Raw genomic sequence first — 27,718 nt, 5'->3', positions numbered from 1 at the left:
GCAGTATACCAGCAGTGTTAGCAACGAGCAGTATACCAGCAGTCTCAGCAATGAGCAGTATACCAGCAGTCTCAGCAATGAGCAGTATTCCAGCGGTGTTAGCAATGAGCAGTATACCAGCAGTCTCAGCAATGAGCAGTATTCCAGCGGTGTTAGCAATGAGCAGTATACCAGCAGTCTCAGCAATGAGCAGTATTCCAGCGGTGTTAGCAATGAGCAGTATACCAGCAGTCTCAGCAACAAGCAGTATTCCAGCGGTGTTAGCAATGAGCAGTATACCAGCAGTCTCAGCAACAAGCAGTATACCAGCAGTCTCAGCAACGAGCAGTATTCCAGCAGTCTCAGCAACGAGCAGTATACCAGCGGTGTTAGCTGTCTGGAGAACATCACTTGTTTGTTATTTGCCCCTTACAACGTGTTGATGTTGCTATTATTGTTGGACTGTTTACCCATAAGGAATGTTTAGTTGGAAAGTTTCAAATCACCTCAACTCATCTGATTTTGAGATTAATTTCCAGACAACTGATGATGTCAAAATTATGGATTCTCACTGTTTCAATATACATGGTATGTTGCTGTACCTACACTGGATGATACTGATACCTCCAACTACAGCAAGGTCAGTGACCTAACCACACTGAGGCTTTGTGGTCAGTGACTGTTGTGTGCCTTGTGCTTTTCATACATCTGTTACTTTAACAGAAGCTGACAAAGACAGATGAGCATCTTTGCCAGATACAGCCAAGTGACCTGATTCAGTCATAGGGGAAACAACAGTCCAAGTCTTGAAATATGGATGGGTATTTGCAAATTGACAAGATAGTATCCTTTCAGAGAATTATTTAAAGATTACCTCGTGTATTTTCTCGTAAACTAAGACGGAAATAGCAATCAACCGGTTAAAAAATGCACAAAAAGTTGAACTTCAAAGAATTTTGATGCAATGATGAGATGAATAGTATCTGAAACTATTATTTTATTAGATATAAAATATTCCAACTTCGAGTTATTTTAGTTGCAGCTTTTTACTCTATACATGTAAATCAATAATAACCATAAGTGTAGCAGTTTGGAACAACTGATTGCTATTATCGGGTGTGTTTTATGTATGGAACAGTTTGATAAGGCATCTTCCCGAGGCAAGAGAGTTAACTGACCTTAAAAGTCCAGTTTCCACCCTTGCCGAACTAGGCTGGAATTCCTGGGCTCGATCGTAGCGACACCAGTGGCTATTACGAGTTATGTCCTTTCTATGCCTCTCCTATTGACCAATCAGATTCAACCTCCCGTATCACTCGCATTTGCTTCAAACAAAACGGTGGCGCCCAGTCAAGACAATCTGATTGATAATCAAGATCTATATTGTGATAAAACGAGTCTTACATCGCGAAGTGCATCAAATCACATGAGCACCTTGATTATAAACATGAAAAGATTGAGACAATATCTGTTGACAACGAGTTGGCGGTGCACATGCTTTGCAAATCCTGCAGTCGACCGAAATCTGCATGACACTTTACGAACCGGATTTTGATTTCGGTGCGCAACTTTGATTGGACTATGCATAGACTCATTAGTCCAGCCAAAATGTAACTCCATAATACCAGCCTAGTTCGGCAAGGGTGGAAACTGGACTTTTATAGTCAGTTAACTCACTTGCCTCGGGAAGATGCTGATAAGGCAAGCTGTGAAGATCCGGGGTAGAATAGGCCTTCAGCAACCCATGCTTGCCCTAAAAGGTGATTATGCTTGTCAATCGAGGCGACTAACAGGATCTGGTGGTCGGGCTTGTTGACTTGGTTGATGCACGTCATTGATCCCAATTGTGTGGATCGATGCTCATGATGTTAATCACTGGATTGTCTTGTCATATAGGTGGAATATTGCTGAGTGCGGCGTTAAAACAACATTCAAACAAACAAAATCTTTCATGGGCCTATGACTCTTCCGATGACAACATTCCGGTCTTCTACGTCGACAGCACTGGCGCCAGGGCTCCTCTAACCTTCCCTAACGCTAGTGTTCTTCATAGAGCCTCTCCTAACTTCTCCAGTGGCTCCTAGCCCTTCCACAGCACCAGCAGCGCCTTCAGTGTTCCTCACCTCTTACATGGTGCCAGCAGTGCCTTCTGGCTACGGAACTTTACCTGGTCTTCCAACACAGTTATGGTCTTTGAAACAGCGCCTCTCCTGTTGTCATCAGCACTTGCCTCACTGGCACCACTGGCGCCTCAATCTACTACGGAGTCTCATCGGCGTAGATCGTCTCATGCCTGGTCCTTTCCTATATCCTGACACAGCTCCACAGCATTTCGATCTACCGCTCCAGTAACCTCACTTGTACCACGTTGGGATTGTCACTGTCGTTTGGATTCCTCTGAGGGATCCTTCCAAACCAAACAACATTTTGGTCTGAATCAACTTGCCGACTGGATGGCTGATCTCTTGACCTCTGTTGGGCCGTCACCAGGCCCTGATGTTGATAGGGCACCCGATCTGGTCATTTCCAACGCCCTTACTTCCAGACCATGGTTATGATGTGTGATGCCCATTTCTGGTGTCCCCCGCCGTGATATCAGTAGAATGTTGCGAAAAGCTAAAACCATACTCACTCACTTCTTCCAGACCCAATGTTGACTGTTCTCACTTCGGCACTGGACGATGATTTTGCAAAACTCTCCTCAAACCTGTTGTTTAAAGCTTCCCGTTTAAGGGGAGGTGACTTTCCTGTTCACCCCTTTGATGTGGCTGATGGAGCTCACATGTTAGTTGAAGACCTGAATCGCATGACCAGTTCTTCAACGATCCGCTTGGCTGATACTCGCTTGGCTTTCATCAAATCGGAAATTTGTCACTCTACGTATGCTAGGCCTCATGGTTAGGGTGTGATGAAAATTCCCACCTTTTTTCTTGTCTCATTGGTAAATGAGCCCACGGAGAGGGCGATAGTTTTCGTTGAACTGGGTTCAAGTGGCTGCTGGAATACGTAATCTGTACCAGACCTTGCAGATCATTATTTTTCACGCTCGTCTAGCCTTTTGACATCTTCATCACAGACTTCGTCAAAGACTACATATCGGGTACCCACCTCTCGCTTATGTGACGCTCAAGGGATGAGGGGGCGCGGGGGGCCCAGTCGTCTAAGGCGCCGCGATTCGCTGTGCAGAGTTGTGTCTCTTGGACACGCCAGAAACCTATGATTGTGGGTTCGAATCCCGGTTCGCCCCATTTATGTTTCTAGGTTTGTCAGCCCCATACCCGTGCTCGTGGGTTTCACCGAAGTGGTAAACGTCTGAGACCTGCATCATTTCGGGCTTTCCTCCCACATTAAGCTGACACGCCGCGATATAACTGGAATACTGTTAAAACCGGCTTTAAACCCAACTCACTCACTCACTCACTCAAGGGATGAAAACAATCGCCCTAATTTGTACAGAACAATCTTTCAGACCAAGAATTTCTAACTATTCAGCTTTATCTACTAGATAACAGCCTTGATTTCATGGTTCCTCCCACGACCGTTCCGTCTATCTCCGATGACTGCACGCAGAGGAACCAGGCACCTCCCTCATCACCTCCATATAAGAACGGGAGTGCTTATATAATATCCAGGGGATGGAAATGGTAACCTACTTAGTACGATGTGAACTTTCAGAAACACAGTTTTACAGATATTGAAGCCTTATCTTTTGGATACAGCTTCGATTTCCCACTAACCAGTTACATCAATGCCTCAGTGACCGGTAGAGGAGCAGGATTATTTCATCTACATGGGGTTTGGCATTGGTTCGCAGGTGAACATACTTTACCATGTTTCGTCAAGGCATGACACGACCGGAGACCCCCCTCCCTTCCCCACCTGATGTTGATCTTTCAACTTTACAGTCTTGTAGACAGCTTCATCTAACATCTGCTACCCACTCTTCTACTACCGCTTCCACTTTGTGAGTGGTATGTGTTCCTGAGATTGTCCCAGGATGTGATGAGTTGGGGTTGACTACACTTCTGTCCGATCCAACAGTTCATGGCACCTCCCTTAAGATGGTGGACGGTGGAATGGAAGATCTTCGGCTTTGTCTCATTGACCGCTCTTCATCCCGCACTTCATTCCGCGCTCCAGCAGGGCTTGCAAGATCACCTAGTGACTCAGACGGTCGCAGGGCTGTGTTCCCAAGAGCAACACTGCTGGCACAACACCATCCTTGAGTTAGAGGCTCTTATTATGGCCATCTCATTCTGGCAGAGTATTTTGCATCAGGCTCAGTTGACATCTCCATGGACAACATCACTGTGGTGTGGTGTTACCGAAATCAGGGCACACTCTACTCCTTCTGCTTGTTTTACCTGGTCGACAGTCTTGACCTGCAATTCCTCATTAACACCTACCGGGTTGCGAGAACGTTTTGGCGGACACTCTGTCCAGGCCGGACAAGGTAGCTCCCACCAAATATGCCCCTAATATTACCGCCAAACGAGCAAGAAAACGTTATTATATTTGAATGGGAAAACCATAAATGGCACAACACACAACAGAATACAACACATAAGCAAATGATGGTGTGTTAAACAAGCAAAGGATACTAGAAACAATAACCTCTATTTTCACCCAGGATACATGTCCATTCGTGGAGCTGACAAAGCAGTGATGTGCTCTTATGTGACGTCATCGCTTCAAGTGACGTGCCGACTGCGTGAGGGTACTGCTAGTCAATTAGTTGGAACACCTTCAGCAGCTGGACCTCTCACAGTAAAAAAAACAACAGTTAATGCATTAAGGAGTAATGTAGGATAAGTATACATATGTATAAATTATATAGATTTTACTAATTTAAGTGAAACTTGGATATGGTCTCTGACCATGGCATGCTAACACATCATAAAGGGAGCTGTCCATACTCGTTACTTTGAAGATAGTGAACACACAGTATCTATATTATTTCAGCACTAATTTCCCCCACTAATCCATCCAATTATTGAAAACATCCATATGTTGCATAAAACATATATTGATTTACAGACATTTATTTTTGTTTCAATTTCAATCTGCCCGTGCACACAAACTGATCAATAACATAATTGTAGACTGTGAGATAAATAAGTATGGCCTTATTAAGTTCCCAGCTTCAGTATCCAGCTTCACACTACAGCTTAATGTCAGAAATTAGCACTGGTTCACTGCTGGTGCCTATGGAAACTGGATCACCAGGTCTTCGTATACCACTTGAAATTGAGAAGGCTTGGAGGTCAAATTGTGCAATAAATTATCAGAGCTTGACACAATCTTAGGTATTGTACTGTTTCAGCAGGATAATATGCTAAATTCCAAAATAACTGGACATGAGATTCACAGCCTGGCAGAAGTTGATGTTGGTGGGTGATGTTGGCGCCAGTAAAAATTGACGATAAACCTGTGTTGACGAGACAAGGGGTAACATGTGGACGTTCGCTGTGTAGGCAACTCAGCGCACTGTTTGTTTGTGCGTTACAAGAAAAAAACCGGAGGATCATAATGCTTAGTTTTGTGTTGAATGCAATGTTAAGATACAATTTTATGATACATGATTGAAAATAGTCCCAATTTTGAACAAAATAAGTATGTTTTCCCTATGTACGTGCTGAGGCCGCTTAGTTTGCATAAATTTATTCTGATAGAGAAATGTACTTGTCAGAGATGTTGTGTATATCTAGACAGATGATAGACAGCAGGAGATAGTGATGTCATGCCTGTGTTGTAAACACTTCAGCATGTCATTGGGTCAAGGCTTCAATATAATATTCACAAAATGCCCAAGCATTGTTATTTCATATTTCAGCAAGGACTGTTTTAAATTAGTGAATTATTTTTTCTCAAAAGATGAAGCCTGTGGTTGAAAAAACCCAGAAAAAGGCTTTTTTGTATATATATATATTTTTTTTAATGAAAATATAGGGTTGGTTGCAGAATCAAACTAATTTTAAATATTTTGTAATAATTTGATGTCGGGACATGCATGAAAACAGTTTGTGATATATTTTGTTGCTAAATGTTGTCCGTTGACAAGTTACCATAGTTACAGCGTCTTGGAAGGAAGATCAATACGTAGACACTGGTTGTTACGTAATGGGGAAATCATGCCCATCTGCGGATCTACTTCCAGAGTCAATAGATTCAAGTTATTTCTATGACAATGCTTTATTACCCACAAGGGAATTCTTTTTTTAGAAGTGAAAGAGCATAAACTATATCATATAAAGGCAGAGAACATATATGGTCTCTGATATAAGTTAAGATACGAAAATACCATATGTAAAGAAACAGACAGTACGCACAGGACACAACTCTGATAACAACCAACTTTATGAAATATGAAATGACTGAGTTTTGCAGCACTAACAACCATTCAGTAGCTGGTGTGGCTAAAAGTGTTTTGGTATCTGTTTCAAAATGTGGCCTGAGATATGCTCATCTAGAAGGTCAAGGTAAATACTCCGAACTTATGTGGCTTGGGTCAGATAAAGTTATATTGAAAGACTGAGAACGTAGGTGTCGAAAAGGAGAGATAAATGATCAAACAGAAGACTGGAAGTTTTACGAGCTATTAAGACAATTTTGCTGAGGCAAGCTTTATTTTTGACACTAAAAGAGCAATGCTAATGTTGAAAAGAAAAGGTTAAAATGCTTTCAACAAGACTGGTAAAATACAGACATTCTATTTTTGCTTACATTGCAAGACTTAATTTATTCGTAAAATGTAATCTTGTCATTTCCTAAAAATACAGTCTGTGTTAGAAGTCCAAATACAGTTCTTGTCCATGATTGTACTTCGATACTTGTATTCAGTAGCATTTTCCACGTTTGCACTATTTATCTCAACTGGTGAAATTACCAGTAAGTTCCTTTGTTGTGTTCACAGATGACTGAGGGTAATTGTCTTAAAGCCAAGTAACCAGACTTTTTGTCATGTCTGTTACGTTTTTCCTTGTCTGTAATCACACTGACCAAAGCTGCATCCTCCTCATATTTCACAGTCAGGCCATCTGAGTAACGGGTTATGCAAACATTCGTATACAGAATGAAGCGTATGGGCAACTGCAGTGTTCCAAAACACAGCCAATGAATTGGCATGAATCACATGTACGAAAGGTGGCCTGATCATCAAGCAAGTTTTGATCCAAAATAAAAGATTTGTTGTCATTCAGAGCTAAAATAAAGTTCAGTAAATTGGGAGGAAATCAATAAAAATAATTTGTGTGTAAGATTTGGACAAGTTTATTTGTTTGTAAATATACAAGTTATATATTGTGATGGCTGATATATAATTTCCCCATTATTTTGTAAATCAGGTTTAATGAGATATGATATATTCCTCCATCTCAGTCACATTGTAGTGCAGTTTTAATCTGTATTTGTTTAAAAACGTACTACTTAGTCTTTATCATTGACTTTCAATTAGGATATAAACCTACTGTGCCTTGCAATTTGATGTAGTCCCACAGTAGAGTAGATACCTCTTTATTTTAATTTTGAACCGAGTGCTTTAGCGCGAGGTTCCAACTTATAATGAAGAGGAATCTACTCTACAGTGGGACTACATCAAATTTCAAAACACAGTAGGTTTATCTCCATTTTACCATGACGGCAACAACGCTTTGAAAACACATATTGCAACGCGTAACAACACAGGCACACGGGCCTGCAGTCTTAGATCAATCCGAAAAGTGGTCACAGGTAGTTATATATTAACAATGATTGCTAAAGTTCAAGATTAAAACACCATAGTTATGAGTAGTTCAAAATAACTGTTCAAAAGTCATCATTTTTCAAAAGAAGTTGACAAATAACACTCCAAACTTAGTTCAAAGACAGATGTTTTAATTACTTCCAACCTGTTGGAATTTAGCAGGAGAGGTCATTTCTTGGAAATTGAACATGACATCATTTCTATTATTGGGGTTGTAGAAAAAGGTTTTAAAATGCTAAACGAATATATTTCAACAACAAACTTTATGAATTAACATTCTATTATATATACTCTTCAAAAGAAGAACTTTGACATAGATGTAAAACCACTTTTTGCCAAATATCTAAAAAAATTACATTAAATGAGAACCAAATAAATCAAACAGAAAGATGATGTGTCTATAATTCGCGAAAACACATGCAAAGCACATTAACGTAGCGTTTGGGGATCAATTTTACAGCTTCATCCAAACGCAACCGCCTGTAAAAAACGTGCAGCACAGGATCCTGCATTTAGGCATGCAGGCCCCCCTGCTGAATGGGTATAAAAATCCACATCAACGGTTGTTCATACAGTCCTTATAACGGCAGTAGAGGCGGTGACAGAATGCAAAGACTGAATGCAGCTCAACAGAACCATGCCATTGGGAGATTACAAGCTGGAGCAACTCAGCAAGAAGTTGCCAGGCACTTTGGCGTATCCAGAAAGACAATCTCCGCACTGTGGACCCGATACAACAACACCAACAGAGTTGACGACAGACCAAGGTCAGGAAGACCAAGGGTGACAACCCAAGCACTCCCATTTGGCGGCGGGAGTGTCATGGTATGGGCCGGAATCATTCATCACGGTGGTAGGATGCCTCTCGTGCATGTGGTAGGTGCATTGACAGGTGTGCGTTACAGAGACTTGATCCTACAGCCTTATGTTCTTCCTCACGTCAACATTCATGGCGGACAGTTCCAGCAGGACAACGCTCGACCACATATTGCACGTGTTTGTCAGGACTTCTTACAGCACAACAACATCCAGACATTACCTTGGCCGGCCCGGTCACCAGATTTGTCCCCGATTGAGCATCTGTGGGACGAGTTGGATCGACGCGTTCGCAGAAGGAATCCACCGCCCCAAACACTTCCGGCGCTTCTTGATGCACTTCAGCATGAGTGGCAGCACATCCAACAGCGTGTTATTGACAACTTGATTGCATCTATGGGTCGTCAGTGTCAAGCAGTGATTGATGCACGTGGTGGGCACAACCGATACTAACATTTTCTGTACCCCTTTGACATTAACTGTATCGTGTATGTGTGTCTGTCTAGGTGACACGATTAATGTTTTGAACATTGTGTACATTGATCTTCAAGCAGTGTTTCAATTATGGTTTCTGTGTCCTATTTTGAAACAATCGCATTATTTTCGTGAAATTTCGAATGGACAAGTGTTTTCTGAGATATTGACTTTCAAATCCTCTTCTGCCAAATCCTTATGATGGTGGTTGACGGAGATGGTAAGGAATATAGATCATAAAAAGGTTTGTAAACAACATGTTGTCATGAATAAAGTTTTTTCAAACAATTTTTATAATGTGATATTTTACTTTCATTGTTGGTTGTTTCAATGAGGAATTCCAATTCTTGTCACCACAGAATATTTCCCTAACAGTTTCATAAACATTTCATCTGTATGCAAAAGATATGCCTTCATTAAATCTTTTAATGCCATCAACGAAGCAGTCAGGGTTGCATCCAAGCCAACGCCAAAAACATCCGATATCAAACTACCATATTTCCTCTATTTGGTGCTATGCCGTCTATTAATTTTGTGAGAGCCCTTGACTTGGAGTGTATTAGAGGAAATATAGATATGTTTTACAGTTCATATGGGGTGATCGATCGGCAGCCATTTTCTATTAATCGATATGTAGGCTATCTATGTATTCATACGTTTTTGTGAAAAGGCTTAAATATTTGAGAGGGGTTTCCGTAGCAAAAAGGGAAAACTCTTTTTAACCAATCAGAATGAAGAATTCATCAATGTCATGGTAGAATTTGGCTCTTTTCCTTCTCTTCAGGGACCTTAACCTTTTTCCATCCATTGTTCTTGTGATTTCAGTGTCTGACAGTGAAAGATGTGCTTGCGTTATATGGCCTTCATCCAACACTCTCGTTCAACATGACCTCCATCCAAGCTATGGCACCAGGCCTGCTGTATATGGTCAAACAGGACTGTAGCAAGATCCTTGACAGGCCAGAGCACACCAGTACAAATTCACAAGCAGCAGGTCAGTATGTTGGGATTCCAGGATAGAATCCATTCCATTGAACTTTTACTGGCAAGAGGTGTGCTCTGATAGTGTGATCCTCTGTTCATTGTACCAACCACTGGTTGGTCAGATAAAGTTTGGACCAAGCTGACATTGGGCAACATTTACTCACACAATACATTACACATCGGCATCAGGTCAGTACATCACACACCAGCATAGTCAGGTCAGTACATCACACACCAGCAGCATCAGGTCAGTACATCACACACCAGCAGCTTCAGGTCAGTATATCACATACCAGCATCAGCATAAGGTCAATACATCACACACCAGCATCAGCATAAGGTCAGTACACCACACACCAGCATCAGCATAAGGTCAGTACATCACACACCAGCAGCATCAGGTCAGTACATCACACACCAGCATCAGCATCAGGTCAGTACATCACCCACCAGCAGCATCAGCATCAGGTCAGTACATTACACACCAGCAGCATCAGCATCAGGTCAGTACATCACACACCAGCATCAGCATCAGGTCAGTACATCACACACCAGCATCAGCATCAGGTCAGTACATCACACACCAGCAGCATCAGCATCAGGTCAGTACATCACACACCACCAGCAGCATCAGGTCAGTACATCACCCACCAGCAGCATCAGCATCATGTCAGTACATCACACACCACCAGCAGCATCAGGTCAGTACATCACACACCACCAGCAGCATCAGGTCAGTACATCACACACCACCAGCAGCATCAGGTCAGTACATCACACACCACCAGCAGCATCAGGTCAGTACATCACCCACCAGCAGCATCAGCATCATGTCAGTACATCACACACCACCAGCAGCATCAGGTCAGTACATCACACACCACCAGCAGCATCAGGTCAGTACATCACACACCACCAGCAGCATCAGGTCAGTACATCACACACCACCAGCAGCATCAGGTCAGTACATCACCCACCAGCAGCATCAGCATCATGTCAGTACATCACACACCACCAGCAGCATCAGGTCAGTACATCACACACCACCAGCAGCATCAGGTCAGTACATCACCCACCAGCAGCATCAGCATCAGGTCAGTACATCACACACCACCAGCAGCATCAGGTCAGTACATCACACACCAGCAGCATCAGGTCAGTACATCACACACCACCAGCAGCATCAGGTCAGTACATCACACACCACCAGCAGCATCAGGTCAGTACATCACACACCAGCAGCATCAGGTCAGTACATCACACACCACCAGCAGCATCAGGTCAGTACATTACACACATCACACATCATGTCAGTACATCACACACATCACACATCATGTCAGTACATCACACACATCACACATCATGTCAGTACATCACACACATCACACATCATGTCAGTACATTATACACCAGCAGCATCAGGTCAGTACATCACACACATCACACATCATGTCAGTACATTACACACATCACACATCATGTCAGTACATTACACACCAGCAGCATCAGGTCAGTACATTACACACCAGCAGCATCAGGTCAGTACATTACACACATCACACATCATGTCAGTACATTACACACATCATGTCAGTACATTACACACATCACACATCAGGTCAGTACATTACACACATCATGTCAGTACATCACACACATCACACATCAGGTCAGTACATTACACACATCATGTCAGTACATCACACACATCACACATCATGTCACCAGTGTCCACGTACCACCTCAGTAATGTGTTCTTCATACTTTCATCAACTTGACATACTCTTTCAACATGGAGGTAATGGTAACAATATAGAAAATCTATTTCTGTGTTGCAGTGTGGGGCTACGGCTTTTTGTTTGTGACACTCATCAATCTGTGCTCACTGGTGGGAGTGATTGTGCTGCCATTCATGAAGATGGCAGCCTACAAGCAGATCCTCATCTTCATGGTAGCCCTGGCTGTTGGCGCCCTTGCAGGGAGTGGGCTGCTCTTCCTCATTCCAGAGGTGGGCAAAGTCAGCTTTTAGTGAAAAGTCTGTCAGTTTGTCCACACCTTGATGACTCTGTATTGAGTTGTCTCCCTTCCATGATGATCCCCAGGACATTTCTGTACCATTGCTTCATTATAAGCCTCATTCAACATGATTCAATGACACAATACTAAGAATCGCTTTCAAATGTTGAGTCATTTCATGTCAGTTCATTTGTGGCCTTAAGTCTTGTTCCACTAGACAAATGCTTTCCTTAATTGAAAGTGATCCAAAAAGTTAGAGGCAATAGACAATATGCATTTTAAGTCTTTGTATAAAGTTGGTGTCTTCAAGATCTAGACTGATGTGTAATGTCATGTGCTTAACTTCCTGTGTATTCCTTTGAATTGAGACCAAAAGGCATCAAACTTGAATATATTGGTGAGTTCTGCTTGTACCTAATTGGCTGAATTCCAAATGCTCCATAATACAGTGATACCTTGCTATAATGCTACCTTTTGGGTTCCAAAGAATTATTGACTGTTATAGACAATTGGCTGATTAACCGAGGTAGTGTTGTAGGGGGTAGATGACCAACACCACACTACATGCTCTGCCTACATCAAAACGATCTATGCCACATGTTTCAGAGTTTGAGTAAAGATTAGAGTAGTAGTTGTTTATGATTAAAGTGCAAACAAAGATTTGCCCAGTGTTATGCCCAATTAAAAAACACATTGTATCTTGAGTGAATTCAGGTGAACAAACACTTATAGTTTGATAATGAATATTGAATAGTCACAAGGTAAATGTTTGAAATTAGGCACATTGATTATAGTTTGGTTTGGTGCATGGGTGGCCTAGTCATCCATGGCACGACAGAAACCTATCATTGCGGGTTCGAATCCCGGGTTGCCGGGTATGTTTCTAGGTCTGTCAGCACCATACCCGTGCTCATGGGTTTCACTGACGTGGTAAGTGCCTCAAAACGGCATCACTTTGGGCCTTCCTCCACATGAAGCTGACACACCGTGATATGACTGGAATACTCTTAAAAGCGGTGTGAAAACAAACTCACTCAATCTCTAACTATTGTTTGTTTAGCGCTCCTTCAGAGGTTTTTTCATCCCAAAACAATGAGTTAAATTAGCAAAGGTAATATATTTATTTACTTTTTCAGATAAAACTGATTATTATTTTCTGGAAAAAAATGGGAATTGTAGAATATCTAATAGCAGACAATATTTTATGATTGTAATTCTGTTTTGCGCGGCATATATTTAGTCGAATATGTTTTGAACAACATTCTCTTGTGTAGGCATTTGGGCTGGTCCAGGAAAGTCATGGCAACATAGATTACATCTTTAAGGCCTGCACAATCATGGGAGGAATCTACTTGTTCTACTTGACAGAGAGAGTCATGCGTATGCTGACAGACTGGAAGGAGGTGAGTATATATGTCCACCTAACAGAGAGAATCATGTGTTTACTGTGAGATGGAGAGTATCATGTGTTTACTGTGAGATGGAGAGTATCATGTGTTTACTGTGGGACAGAGAGAGTCATGTGTTTACTGTGGGACAGAGAGAGTCATGTGTTTACTGTGAGACAGAGAGAGTCATGTGTTTACTGTGGGATGGAGAGAATCATGTGTTTACTGTGAGATGGAGAGAATCATGTGTTTACTGTGAGATGGAGAGAATCATGTGCTAACTGTGAGACAGAGAGAGTCATGCGTATGCTGACAGACTGGAAGGAGGTGAAAATATGTCTACCTAACAGAGAGAATCATTTCCTGTGAGATGGAGAGAAGCATGTGTTTCCTGTGAGATGGAGAGAATCATGTGTTTCCTGTGAGATGGAGAGAATCATGTGTTTACTGTGAGACAGAGAGAATCGTGTGTTTACTGTGAGATGGAGAGAACCATGTGCTAACTGTGAGACAGAGAGAGTCATGTGTTTACTGTGGGATGGAGAGAGTCATGTGTTTACTGTGGGATGGAGAGAGTCATGTGTTTACTGTGGGACAGAGAGAGTCATGTGTTTACTGTGGGACAGAGAGAGTCATGTGTTTACTGTGAGACAGAGAGAGTCATGTGTTTACTGTGGGATGGAGAGAGTCATGTGTTTACTGTGAGACGGAGAGAGTCATGTGTTTACTGTGAGACAGAGAGAGTCATGTGTTTACTGTGGGACAGAGAGAGTCATGTGTTTACTGTGGGACAGAGAGAGTCATGTGTTTACTGTGAGACAGAGAGAGTCATGTGTTTACTGTGGGATGGAGAGAGTCATGTGTTTACTGTGGGACAGAGAGAGTCATGTGTTTACTGTGGGACAGAGAGAGTCATGTGTTTACTGTGAGACAGAGAGAGTCATGTGTTTACTGTGAGACAGAGAGAGTCATGTGTTTACTGTGAGACAGAGAGAGTCATGTGTTTACTGTGAGATGGAGAGAGTCATGTGTTTACTGTGGGATGGAGAGAGTCATGTGTTTACTGTGGGATGGAGAGAGTCATGTGTTTACTGTGAGACAGAGAGAGTCATGTGTTTACTGTGAGACAGAGAGAGTCATGTGTTTACTGTGAGATGGAGAGAGTCATGTGTTTACTGTGGGATGGAGAGAGTCATGTGTTTACTGTGAGACAGAGAGAGTCATGTGTTTACTGTGGGACAGAGAGAGTCATGTGTTTACTGTGAGACAGAGAGAGTCATGTGTTTACTGTGGGATGGAGAGAGTCATGTGTTTACTGTGGGATGGAGAGAGTCATGTGTTTACTGTGGGACAGAGAGAGTCATGTGTTTACTGTGAGACAGAGAGAGTCATGTGTTTACTGTGGGATGGAGAGAGTCATGTGTTTACTGTGGGACAGAGAGAGTCATGTGTTTACTGTGGGATGGAGAGAGTCATGTGTTTACTGTGAGATGGAGAGAGTCATGTGTTTACTGTGGGATGGAGAGAGTCATGTGTTTACTGTGAGACAGAGAGAGTCATGTGTTTACTGTGAGACAGAGAGAGTCATGTGTTTACTGTGGGATGGAGAGAGTCATGTGTTTACTGTGGGATGGAGAGAGTCATGTGTTTACTGTGAGATGGAGAGAGTCATGTGTTTACTGTGGGATGGAGAGAACCATGTGTTTACTGTGGGATGGAGAGAGTCATGTGTTTACTGTGAGACAGAGAGAGTCATGTGTTTACTGTGGGATGGAGAGAGTCATGTGTTTACTGTGGGATGGAGAGAATCATGTGTTTACTGTGAGATGGAGAGAACCATGTGCTAACTGTGAGACAGAGAGAATCATGTGTTTACTGTGAGATGGAGAGAATCATGTGCTAACTGTGAGACAGAGAGAGTCATGCGTATGCTGACAGACTGGAAGGAGGTGAAAATATGTCTACCTAACAGAGAGAATCATTTCCTGTGAGATGGAGAGAAGCATGTGTTTCCTGTGAGATGGAGAGAATCATGTGTTTCCTGTGAGATGGAGAGAATCATGTGTTTACTGGGAGATGGAGAGAATCATGTGTTTTCTGTGAGATGGGGAAAAGCTTGTGTGTACTGTGAGATGGTGAGAATCATGTGTTTACTGGAAGATTGAGAGAATCGTGTGAAAACTGACTGAAGGAGAGAATCATGTGTTTACTGTGAGACAGAGTCATGTGTTTACCATGAGATGGTGAGAATCATGTGTTTACGGTGAGACAGAGAGGATCATGTGAACACTGATTGGTGGAGAGAATCATGTGTACACTGATTGATGGAGAGAATCATGTGTTGACTGTGACACAGAGAATCATGTGTACACTGATTGATGGAGAGAATCATGAATGTGTACACTGATTGGTGGAGAGAATCATGTGTACACTGATTGATGGAGAGAATCATGTGTTGACTGTGACAGAGAATCATGTGAACACTGATTGATGGAGAAAACCATGTGTTTACTGAGAGAAAGAGAGAACCATGTAAACACTGATTGATGGAGAGAATCATGTGAACACTGATTGATGAAGAAAACCATGTGTTTACTGTGAGACAGAGAGAATCATGTGTTCACTGATTGATGGAGAGAATCACGTGGTTACTGAGAGATAGAGAGAATCATGTGAACACTGATTGATGGAGAGAATCATGTGTGCACTGATTGATGGAGAGAATCATGTGTTTACTGAGAGAAAGAGAGAACCATGTAAACACTGATTGATGGAGAGAATCATGTGAACACTGATTGATGAAGAAAACCATGTGGTTACTGTGAGACAGAGAGAATCATGTGTACACTGATTGATGGAATCATGTGTTTACTGACAGAAAGAGAGAGCCACGTACACACTGATTGATGGAGAAAATCATGTGTTTACCTAGAGACAGAGAGAATCATGTGAACACTGATTGATGGAGAAAACCATGTGTTTACTGAGAGATAGAGAGAATCATGTGAACACTGATTGATGGAGAGAATCATGTGTTGACTGCGACACAGAAAATCATGTGAACACTGATTGATGGAGAGAATCATGTGAACACTGATTGATGGAGAGAATCATGTGTTTACAGAGAGACAGAGAGAATCATGTGTTGACTGTGAGACAGAAAATCATGTGTACACTGATTGATGGAGAGAATCATGTGAACACTGATTGATGGAGAGAATCATGTGAACACTGATTGATGGAGAGAAACATGTGTACACTGATTGATGGAGAAAATCATGTGTACACTGATTGATGGAGAGAATCATGTGCACACTGATTGATGGAGAGAATCATGTGTTTCTTGAAAGATGGAGAGAATCATATGAACACTGATTGATTTGAGAGTATCATGTGTTTACTGAGAGACAGAAAGGATCATGTGAACACAGATTGATTTAGAGAATCACGTGTTTACTGAGACCGAGACAATCATGTGAACACTGATTGATGGAGAGAATCATGTGTTTTCTGAGAGACAGAGAGAGTCATGTTTACTGTGAGACAGAGAGAATCATGTGAACACTGATTGATGGAGAGAATCACATGGTAACTGAGAGACGGAGAGAATCATGTGTACATTGATTGATGGAGAGAATCATGTGTACATTGATTGATGGAGAGAATCATGTGTACAATGATTGATGGAGAGAATCATGTGTTGACTGTGACACAGAGAATCATGTGAACACTGATTGATGGAGAAAACCATGTGTTTACTGTGAGACATAGAGAGTCATGTGAACACTAATTGATGGAGAGAATCACGTGTTTACTGAGAGACAGAGAGAATCATGTGAACACTGATTGATGGAGAGAATTATGTGTTTACTGGAAGACAGAATCACATGTTTACTGAGTATGTAAGATTCATTGTAGGTAGCAGCCTGGAGTGTGTGGTATTCCGTGTTGGTTGCAGCCAGGAGTGTGTGGGATTCCGTTTTGGTTAGCAGCCAGGAGTATGTGGGATTCAGTGTAGGTATAAGCAGCCAGGAGTATGTGGGATTCAGTGTAGGTATAAGCAGCCAGGAGTATGTGGGATTCAGTGTAGGTATAAGCAGCCAGGAGTATGTGGGATTCAGTGTAGGTATAAGCAGTCAGGAGTGTGTAGGATTCAGTGTAGGTATAAGCAGTCAGGAGTGTGTGGGATTCCGTATTGGTTAGCAGTCAGGAGTATGTGGGATTCAGTGTAGGTAGCAGTCAGGAGTGTGTGGGATTCAGTGTAGGTAGCAGTCAGGAGTATGTGGGATTCTTTGTAGGTAGCAGCCAGGAGTATGTGGGATTCTTTGTAGGTAGCAGCCAGGAGTATGTGGGATTCTTTGTAGGTAGCAGCCAGGAGTGTGTGGGATTCTTTGTAGGTAGCAGTCAGGAGTATGTGGGATTCTTTGTAGGTAGCAGCCAGGAGTATGTGGGATTCTTTGTAGGTAGCAGCCAGGAGTATGTGGGATTCTTTGTAGGTAGCAGCCAGGAGTGTGTGGGATTCTTTGTAGGTAGCAGTCAGGAGTATGTGGGATTCTTTGTAGGTAGCAGCCAGGAGTATGTGGGATTCTTTGTAGGTAGCAGTCAGGAGTATGTGGGATTCAGTGTAGGTAGCAGTCAGGAGTATGTGGGATTCTTTGTAGGTAGCAGCCAGGAGTGTGTGGGATTCATCGTAGGTAGCAGCCAGGAGTGAGTGGGATTCATTGTAGGTAGCAGCCAGGAGTATGTGGGATTCAGTGTAGGTAGCAGCCAGGAGTGTGTGGGATTCATTGTAGGTAGGAGCCAGGAGTGAGTGGGATTCAGTGTAGGTAGCAGTCAGGAGTGTGTGGGATTCAGTGTAGGTAGCAGCCAGGAGTGTGTGGGATTCATTGTAGGTAGCAGCCAGGAGTGTGTGGGATTCAGTGTTGGTTGCAGCCAGGAGTGTGTGGGATTCAGTGTAGGTAGCAGCCAGGAGTGTGTGGGATTCATTGTAGGTAGCAGCCAGGAGTGAGTGGGATTCATTGTAGGTAGCAGCCAGGAGTGTGTGGGATTCATTGTAGGTAGCAGTCAGGAGTATGTGGGATTCTTTGTAGGTAGCAGTCAGGAGTATGTGGGATTCAGTGTAGGTAGCAGTCAGGAGTATGTGGGATTCTTTGTAGGTAGCAGCCAGGAGTGTGTGGGATTCATCGTAGGTAGCAGCCAGGAGTGAGTGGGATTCATTGTAGGTAGCAGCCAGGAGTATGTGGGATTCTTTGTAGGTAGCAGCCAGGAGTGTGTGGGATTCATTGTAGGTAGGAGCCAGGAGTATGTGGGATTCAGTGTAGGTAGCAGCCAGGAGTGTGTGGGATTCAGTGTAGGTAGCAGCCAGGAGTATGTGGGATTCTTTGTAGGTAGCAGTCAGGAGTATGTGGGATTCTTTGTAGGTAGCAGCCTGGAGTATGTGGGATTCTTTGTAGGTAGCAGCCAGGAGTGTGTGGGATTCTTTGTAGGTAGCAGTCAGGAGTATGTGGGATTCTTTGTAGGTAGCAGCCAGGAGTATGTGGGATTCTTTGTAGGTAGCAGCCAGGAGTATGTGGGATTCAGTGTAGGTAGCAGCCAGGAGTGTGTGGGATTCATTGTAGGTAGGAGCCAGGAGTATGTGGGATTCAGTGTAGGTAGCAGTCAGGAGTATGTGGGATTCAGTGTAGGTAGCAGCCAGGAGTGTGTGGGATTCATTGTAGGTAGCAGCCAGGAGTGTGTGGGATTCATTGTAGGTAGCAGCCAGGAGTGTGTGGGATTCATTGTAGGTAGCAGCCAGGAGTGTGTGGGATTCATCGTAGGTAGCAGCCAGGAGTGAGTGGGATTCAGTGTAGGTAGCAGCCAGGAGTATTTGGGATTCATTGTAGGTGGCAGCCGGGAGTATGTTGGACATTGTTATCTGAACTGTCAAGTAAACTGATTTGATGTATTTGAAAGCGACGGAACTTGAAGAGAAAGAATCCCAGTGTCGAGAGTGGACAAGACGATGCTCCGCGTGGTCTGATGGACATCATCTGCTCTGTGAAGAAGAACACTCCTGTGAACCAGGACCAGCTGTACAAGGAGGCGTCCACCCTGCCCAGCACTGTGTCCAGCAGCACGCAGCAGGAACTCCTCGACAAGAGCAGTGATGAGTCCACGTATGGACATGACGACAAAATGGCGGACATCCAGGAAGATGAGGTATGCAGGAGTCGCTGTACATTGTACCGATACAAAACAGGAGTATTTCATGCAATTAATGAGTGAGGTCATTAATCAATACGTGAGGATTTTGAAAGGTTAAGATTAAGGGTGAAACGATACACCGATATTCCGATGCATCGCGATACTTGACCCACGATACGATACACGATACACAAGGGGGTGTATATCGATACGCCACGATACGGAACGCAAATCTTAAGTAGAGTTCCCTTGCTTCCCTCGTAACTCATTGCTCCCAAAACGCACTTACCTTGTTAATAAATTCTGATACGATGTAACCCTCCACTCCCCCTACACTATGAAACATAAACAACTAATATTCTAATATTTTTTCAAACTCTGATCGTGTAAGGTAGGCAGAACATGTTGTGTTGTCTCTTACGGGTTTACGTTACCTTGCGATTGACTGCTCTGTGTGCTCGCTGAATGTATTAACCAATCAAACAGGTCGTATTACATAACTGAATGTATCCTATTGTTTCATTGATTGACATTCATTGAACAGCCAACCAGAAGGTTTAGTGCGTGTCACGATGACCGGCACGTGCTTCAAACGACTTGAAAACATGGCAGCAGCCAAGTTTATTAGCGAGAGATGAGAGTTGGAAAAGCCCCCCAGTTCATTTAAGTCAGCTGTGTGGGACCATTTGGGATTTCCCGTATTATATCGGGATGGAATGCAAACTGTCAATAAGGAAGAAACGGCCTGTCGCCATTGCTTCACTCGTGTGAAATACACAAGTAGTACCACAAACATGTCCACTCATCTTCGTCGCCATCACTCGGACATAGATATTGGCGGTAGCAAGGTTCCGTCTTCTATTCAAGGTACGCAGTCACGTGTTGTTGATTTCACCAAACCCTTGCCAGGCAGTCAACCTAATCTCCATGATGTAATTAAATCAAAATTACCGGCTGCATCGTCCCGCGCTGGGCCGATCACAAATAGCATTGGTGTTTTCATTGCTTTGGATATGCGACCGTATTCCGTTGTGGAGAATGTGGGATTTAGGCGTCTTGTCAACACACTCGAGACAAGGTATCAGATTCCTTCCCGTACACATTTTACAAATACTGTTATGCCTAAACTGTACGAGAACACGAAACGTGAGGTTTTGAAACGAATTGAAAGTGCTTCGTCTGTTGCTATCACAACTGATGGATGGACGTCACGTGCGACCGAGAGCTATGTAACAATAACTGCACATTTTGTTAGCGAAGAATGGCAAATGGAAAATCCTGTGTTGCAAACATGGCCCCTTCACGAGAGCCACACTGGAACTAACCTAGCAAACGTTCTGACATCTGCTTTAACAGAATGGAAGATTGACAGGTTTGGAAATATTGCTATATCAACTGACAATGCAAGCAACATTGTTAGTGCTGTCAAGCAGTCACCAAGTCTCAACCCACACATTAGGTGTTTTACACACACTATAAACCTAGCAAGTTAAAGGGCAATGCAAGTCAGTCAGATGGCCAGGATTTTGGGGAGAGTTAGAGGAGTCGTGTCCTTCTTTCACAGAAGCTCTCATGCTGCATCTGTCCTCAGAACCAAACAGTTGCTTCTTGAACTTCCCTGTCACACACTCATACAAGATGTTTCCACAAGATGGAATTCAAGCTATGACATGTTGGAATGCTATCTGGAGCAACAAGCCGCAATATTTGCTACACTAACAGTCAAAGATGTCAGAAAAAATGTTGATTCACTTGTCACACTGTCGGATGAGGATGTGGGATGTGTGGAGGATGCTACACGTGTCCTGAAGCCATTGAAAACAATCACAACTATCATGTGCAGTGAGAAGACACCAACAGTGTCACTGATTCTTCCACTCAAGGAACTGATTTTAAAAGCTATGGCTGTTGTGGAATCTGATTCAGTTCTCATCAAAAGTGTGAAAGCTGCTATTACAAAGGACTTAAAGGACAGATACACTGATCCTGATGTCAACCAGTTCCTGCAGGAGGCTACAGCCCTAGATCCCAGGTTCAGGTCCCTGCCTTACCATGATGAAACTGGATGACTTCAGGTTTTTACTGGACTGACAGTGAAAGCAGTGGCATGTGCATCAAAGTTGAAGGTATTTATTTGTTTATTAAATGTTTTGTCTGAAAATCTCAATATTAGTGCAGTAAACTAAATGTTTGAGAGCTTAGATATAGCCTAGGAAATGAAACAGGCATACATGCTTAGATTACAATTTCCTTCAAAACACTTCTTTAGAAGAAAAACAACATTGATATTGTCTTTGACTATTTTCTTCAGAAACAAAAAATTTAAAACTGACATTTAGTATAGAAGATTTTGTATATCTAAATTCTGAAAACTTGTTTCAGACTGAAGTCAGAGTGAAAGTGGAACCTGATGAAGCTGTTCATGCTGAGCCTGAAAGCCCACCACTACCAGCATTACCATCTGTGTCTGACACTGACAGGGAGGGGTAATCTGAGAGTGGGCCAGAGTCTCACGAACCTGACGAACTGTGTAAAAAGAAAATCAAAAGTGCCATGCAGGAAATTTTTGGAGAGGTGTTTATCACACATGTTCAGGCGTCAAGACCACTATCAGCTTGTGTGGAAAATGAGATACAACGATATAAAACCGAAGACTGTATTCCATTAACTGCAAATCCCCTGGAATGGTGGAAGGGCAATGAATGTCGATTCCCCAACTTGGCTCTTTTGGTCAGACATTATCTTGGAGTCCCAGCCACCTCTGTTCCCAGTGAGAGAGTATTCTCCACTGCAGGAGACATTGTCAGTGGGCAGAGGGCATCACTGTCCCCTGACAATGTTGACGTTTTGATATTTCTCAAAAAAAACCTCAAGCTGAACCATTCAGGCTGTGATTGAACATTGATCATATCTGGTGTTTGAAATCCATTGTTTGAACCAAATAAAAGCTTGAGTAATGTTTTCTGTTCATGTTTTTTTCCATAAAGTTGCGTATCGAGATACGTATCGTATCATGACCAGAATATCGAGATACGTATCGTATCCTGGCCTTCCTGTATCGTTGCAGCCCTAGTTAAGATGAATGCTGTGCATCCTCTGTCCTGGACTATGATGACCAACTTGCAGAATATGTAGTGGACATTGTGACTTAACTGTTAGGAAGTTGTGGAAGTTAGCTTGAAAATGAGGCTCCTCACTTACCTTGGCCACTGATTAGAAAGATATATTTTGCTTTGGATCAAAATCATTCAATGTAAATTGTATACTAAACAGATTGTCTTTTGTCCCCAGAAATATGAAGAATCTATGCCAATGAAGTCACATGGTCACAGTCATCACACTGTCAAACCCCTGGCCTGGATGATTATATTTGGAGATGGACTTCACAACTTCATTGACGGCCTGTCTATCGGAACCGCCTTCACCCAGAACACGCTCTCTGGCATCAGTGTGTCGCTAGCTGTCATGTGTGAGGAGCTGCCCCACGAACTTGGTCAGTGTAGCATGTACTCGACACATTGCCTACAAGTACTGATGTACATGCACTCGACACCTTCCTTACAAGTCCTGGTGTAGCATGCACTTGACACACTGCTTACAAGTACTGATGTACATGCACTCGACACCTTCCTTAAAAGTCCTGATGAAGCATGCACTCGACACCTTCCTTACAAGTCCTGATGTAGCATGCACTTGACACATTGCCTACAAGTACTGATGTACATGCACTCGACACCTTCCTTAAAAGTCCTGATGAAGCATGCACTCGACACCTTCCTTACAAGTCCTGGTGTAGCATGCACTTGACACCTTCCGTACAAGTCCTGATGAAGCATGCACTCGACACACTGCTTACAAGTACTGGTGTAGCATGGACTCGATATACTGCTTACAAGTCCTGATGTAGCATGCACTTGACACCTTCCGTACAAGTCCTGATGAAGCATGCACTCGACACACTGCTTACAAGTCCTGATGTAGCATGCACTTGACACCTTCCGTACAAGTCCTGATGTAGCATGCACTTGACACACTGCTTACAAGTACTGATGTAGCATGCACTCGACACACTGCTTACAACTACTGGTGTAGCATGCACTCGACACACTGCTTACAAGTACTGATGAAGCATGCACTTGACACACTGCTTACAAGTACTGATGTAGCATGCACTTGACACACTGCTTACAAGTACTGGTGTAGCATGCACTCGACACACTGCTTACAAGTACTGGTGTAGCATGCACTCGACACATTGCTTACAACTACTGATGTAGCATGCACTTGACACACTGCTTACAACTACTGGTGTAGCATGCACTCGACACACTGCTTACAACTACTGGTGTAGCATGCACTCGACACATTGCTTACAACTACTGGTGTAGCATGCACTCGACACACTGCTTACAAGTACTGGTGTAGCATGCACTCGACACATTGCTTACAACTACTGGTGTAGCATGCACTCGACACACTGCTTACAAGTACTGATGAAGCATGCACTTGACACATTGCTTACAAGTACTGATGAAGCATGCACTTGACACACTGCTTACAACTACTGGTGTAGCATGCACTCGACACACTGCTTACAACTACTAGTGTAGCATGCACTCGACACACTGCTTACAAGTACTGATGTAGCATGCACTCGACACACTGCTTACAAGTACTGATGTAGCATGCACTTGACACACTGCTTACAAGTACTGATGTAGCATGCACTCGACACACTGCTTACAAGTACTGATGTAGCATGCACTTGACACACTGCTTACAAGTACTGATGTAGCATGCACTCGACACACTGCTTACAAGTCCTGATGTAGCATGCACTTGACACACTGCTTACAAGTACTGGTGTAGCATGCACTTGACACACTGCTTACAAGTACTGGTGTAGCATGCACTCGACACACTGCTTACAAGTACTGGTGTAGCATGCACTTGACACACTGCTTACAAGTACTGGTGTAGCATGCACTTGACACACTACTTACAAGTACTGAAGTAGCATGCACTCGACACACTGCTTACAAGTACTGGTGTAGCATGCACTCGACACACTGCTTACAAGTACTGATGTAGCATGCACTTGACACACTGCTTACAAGTACTGATGTAGCATGCACTTGACACACTGCTTACAAGTACTGAAGTAGCATGCACTTGACACACTGCTTACAAGTACTGAAGTAGCATGCACTCGACACACTGCTTACAAGTACTGATGTAGCATGCACTCGACACACTGCTTACAAGTACTGATGTAGCATGCGCTCTTCACCAATCTCATTATAATCAGATCTCAGTTCTCTCTATCGCTAAACAAAGATCTGAGGACATCCCATTACGGGTCACTTCAGAACGACCTTTCATCCAACCAGATCATGAAAGTGACATTGGGAATGTGTTTTCTAATCATGCAACCTAGAAAACATTAATATAGGGTATTATTCCGAAGTTCCTCTAACTGATTGCCCTCCATGACATTGTTGTAGGTGACTTCGCCATCCTGCTCAACTGTGGCATGACTGTGAAGAAGGCCCTGATGTACAACTTCCTGTCTGCCTGCATGTGCTACATGGGGCTGGTGATCGGCATCGTGCTCGGGGAGAACTCCTCCAGTCATGACTGGGTGTTTGCTGTGGCAGGGGGGATGTTCCTCTACATATCACTGGCAGACATGGTAATTCAGTCTACCACAGCTTGCTCACTGATAGCTGTACTTGATGATAATAATAAAAATATAAATAATGATAATAATGATGATGATGATGATGATGATAATGTGCATATTTCTCCAAATCCATGCCCTAAAGCATTCTCAAAGCGCTACATTAGTACATGAGGCTGTTGACACAGTTAATGAAGAATGTAATTCATACAGCTCTCAAAAGAACAAGATAATTTATTGTCTGTAATTTGTTTGCCTTGTTTCTTGCTAAATCTTCATCATACAGAGACATCAGGTCATAGTCTGTCCACCCTTGTGATATGATCATAGGTGTGTAGTCACTTGGTCTATTATCTTCTTACTTGGATTCCAAGTGTGTTTTTGCATGATGCTGTGAGTGTGTGTTTGTGTCGCAGATGCCGGAGATGAACAGTGCGTCGGAAGGGGAAGGCAGTCGCAGATACGGCACTGGACAGATATTCTTCCTCCAGAATCTAGGCTTGATATCAGGGTTCGGCATCATGGTTATACTGGCTATATATGGAAGTGAAATTAGCCTTATATGATTTGATAGTCGCCAACAATACCAATAGAATAGTTAGAGATATAACTCAGGTGCTAGTTAACGGGTGTCTTACACTGATGAAGAATACATGCTGCATGTTATTGTAGTACTGATGTCATGAGAACCTGTATGAGCATGTTACTGGAGTGAATGTGTGCCTTTGGGGAGGAAGCTGGTTGATTGGGAGAGGTTCATATCTTGTTGCATGGACTGCTGGTAGGTGTTTCTAGTTGGACTGAGGAGTGTATAAGTAAGTCTCCGGGTTAACACAAGCAGTTGTCTTTGAAGAACAATAAGATTCTGAACATTCAATCTAATCTTAGAGTCAATCTTTCTTAATCAAATGAATTTCAGTCTTGACCAAAAAGACTTATATTAGTTTAGAATACTTGTGTGACATCGTCAGCTTGTTGATGGAGGTAACCTGTTTGTACATGTGGTCTTATGGTATTGATCTCTGATTTGAAGGGCTGTGGTTCGAATTCAAAGATTGGATTCTTTACATTTTGTGGCAGCTGAGTCCAGTATTGGGCTGAACATATTCCTGTTGTATACTGGGGAAATTAGCAACACTGCCTTTCCATGTGGCCTTCAGATGTGCTTAACCTGTTCGGTCATGTGGAAAGAGAGTGTGTGATTCAAAGCCAAGCACAATACAACAAACAAACTTTGTGACAGATATTTACCAGGTACTACATATTTGTAAGACCGACTGTCTCATCCTGTATTCACATAGTATTATTTGAAATCCAATGAAGCCATAATTTGTAGCTCACCTGAACTGAAGGTTCCTGTCAGCATATGTTGTGGTATGTTATTCCTCATCTGCCATCAGTCCATCTGTCATAAAAGACTTAGTTTTTGAAGATCTAAGTTTCATCAATTCAGGTATCAATGTGGAATTGTAGTCAGTTGATGGCATTATGTTTACACATGTACATACCTGCTTTGCCAGAATATGGATGTGTTATGATTCATCAGGACTGGACTCAACTTGAAACATGCTCCTTAAGCTAATGCTTACAAGTTAGGGACAACTCTCAGGACTGCTGTCATAGGCATCACTGGATCAAAATGTCCAAACAGTGTTGCTTCACCAATGTCATTATTCTGCAACAATTCTAGGAAGCAAGGTGCTATGTTGCCATTTGTCTAAATTTGGACAAAATTATGTTTCACGTCCATATGCCCAAATCCGGTTTTTGACAATATTCAATCATTACGTGTTGTGTTTATACATTCAATCAATATTTTTTCAGTTACCATGTTGTACAGTGACACATTGTCTTGTACAGTGACACATTGTCTTGTACAGTAACACATTGTCTTGTGCACTAACACATTGTCTTGTACACTGACACATTGTCTTGTACAGTGACACATTGTCTTGTACAGTAACACATTGTCTTGTGCACTAACACATTGTCTTGTGTATAGGGACACATTGTGTTCTACACCGACACGTTGTCTTGTACACTGACACATTGTCTTGTACAGTGACACATTGTCTTGTACACTGACATGTTGTCTTGTACAGTGACACATTGTCTTGTATAGTGACACATTGTCTTGTACACTGACACATTGTCTTGTACACTGACATGTTGTCTTGTACACTGACACATTGTCTTGTACACTGACACATTGTCTTGTACAGTGACACATTGTCTTGTATAGTGACACATTGTCTTGTACACTGACACATTGTCTTGTACAGTAACACATTGTCATGTACACTGACATGTTGTCTTGTACACACATTACCTTGTACACTGACACATTGTCTTGTACACACATTACCTTGTACACTGACACATTGTCTTGTACACACATTACCTTGTACACTGACACATTGTCTTGTACAGTAACACATTGTCTTGTACAGTAAC

General features: G+C 42.7%; 1 protein-coding gene across 1 annotated transcript in view; it reads left to right on the top strand.

Moving 5' to 3' along the window:
- The window catches only part of LOC139467007 (metal cation symporter ZIP14-like), a 35,957-nt gene extending 8,726 nt beyond the window's left edge, over positions 1-27,231 (top strand). The window contains exons 2-8 of the mRNA XM_071248713.1: positions 9,836-10,004; positions 11,836-12,005; positions 13,288-13,416; positions 19,354-19,599; positions 22,876-23,077; positions 25,089-25,276; positions 25,681-27,231. Of these exons, the coding sequence (XP_071104814.1) occupies positions 9,836-10,004; positions 11,836-12,005; positions 13,288-13,416; positions 19,354-19,599; positions 22,876-23,077; positions 25,089-25,276; positions 25,681-25,830 (1,254 nt within the window). The 3' untranslated portion in view covers positions 25,831-27,231. The remainder of the gene's footprint in view (positions 1-9,835; positions 10,005-11,835; positions 12,006-13,287; positions 13,417-19,353; positions 19,600-22,875; positions 23,078-25,088; positions 25,277-25,680) is intronic.
- The last annotated feature ends 487 nt before the right edge of the window (positions 27,232-27,718 follow it).

The sequence above is a fragment of the Haliotis cracherodii genome, unplaced genomic scaffold, assembly GCF_022045235.1.
Source record: "Haliotis cracherodii isolate W230 unplaced genomic scaffold, xgHalCrac1.p SCAF_19, whole genome shotgun sequence".
In the NCBI taxonomy this organism is placed as follows: domain Eukaryota; kingdom Metazoa; phylum Mollusca; class Gastropoda; order Lepetellida; family Haliotidae; genus Haliotis; species Haliotis cracherodii.
This window is presented reverse-complemented; position numbering and strand designations above follow the sequence as displayed.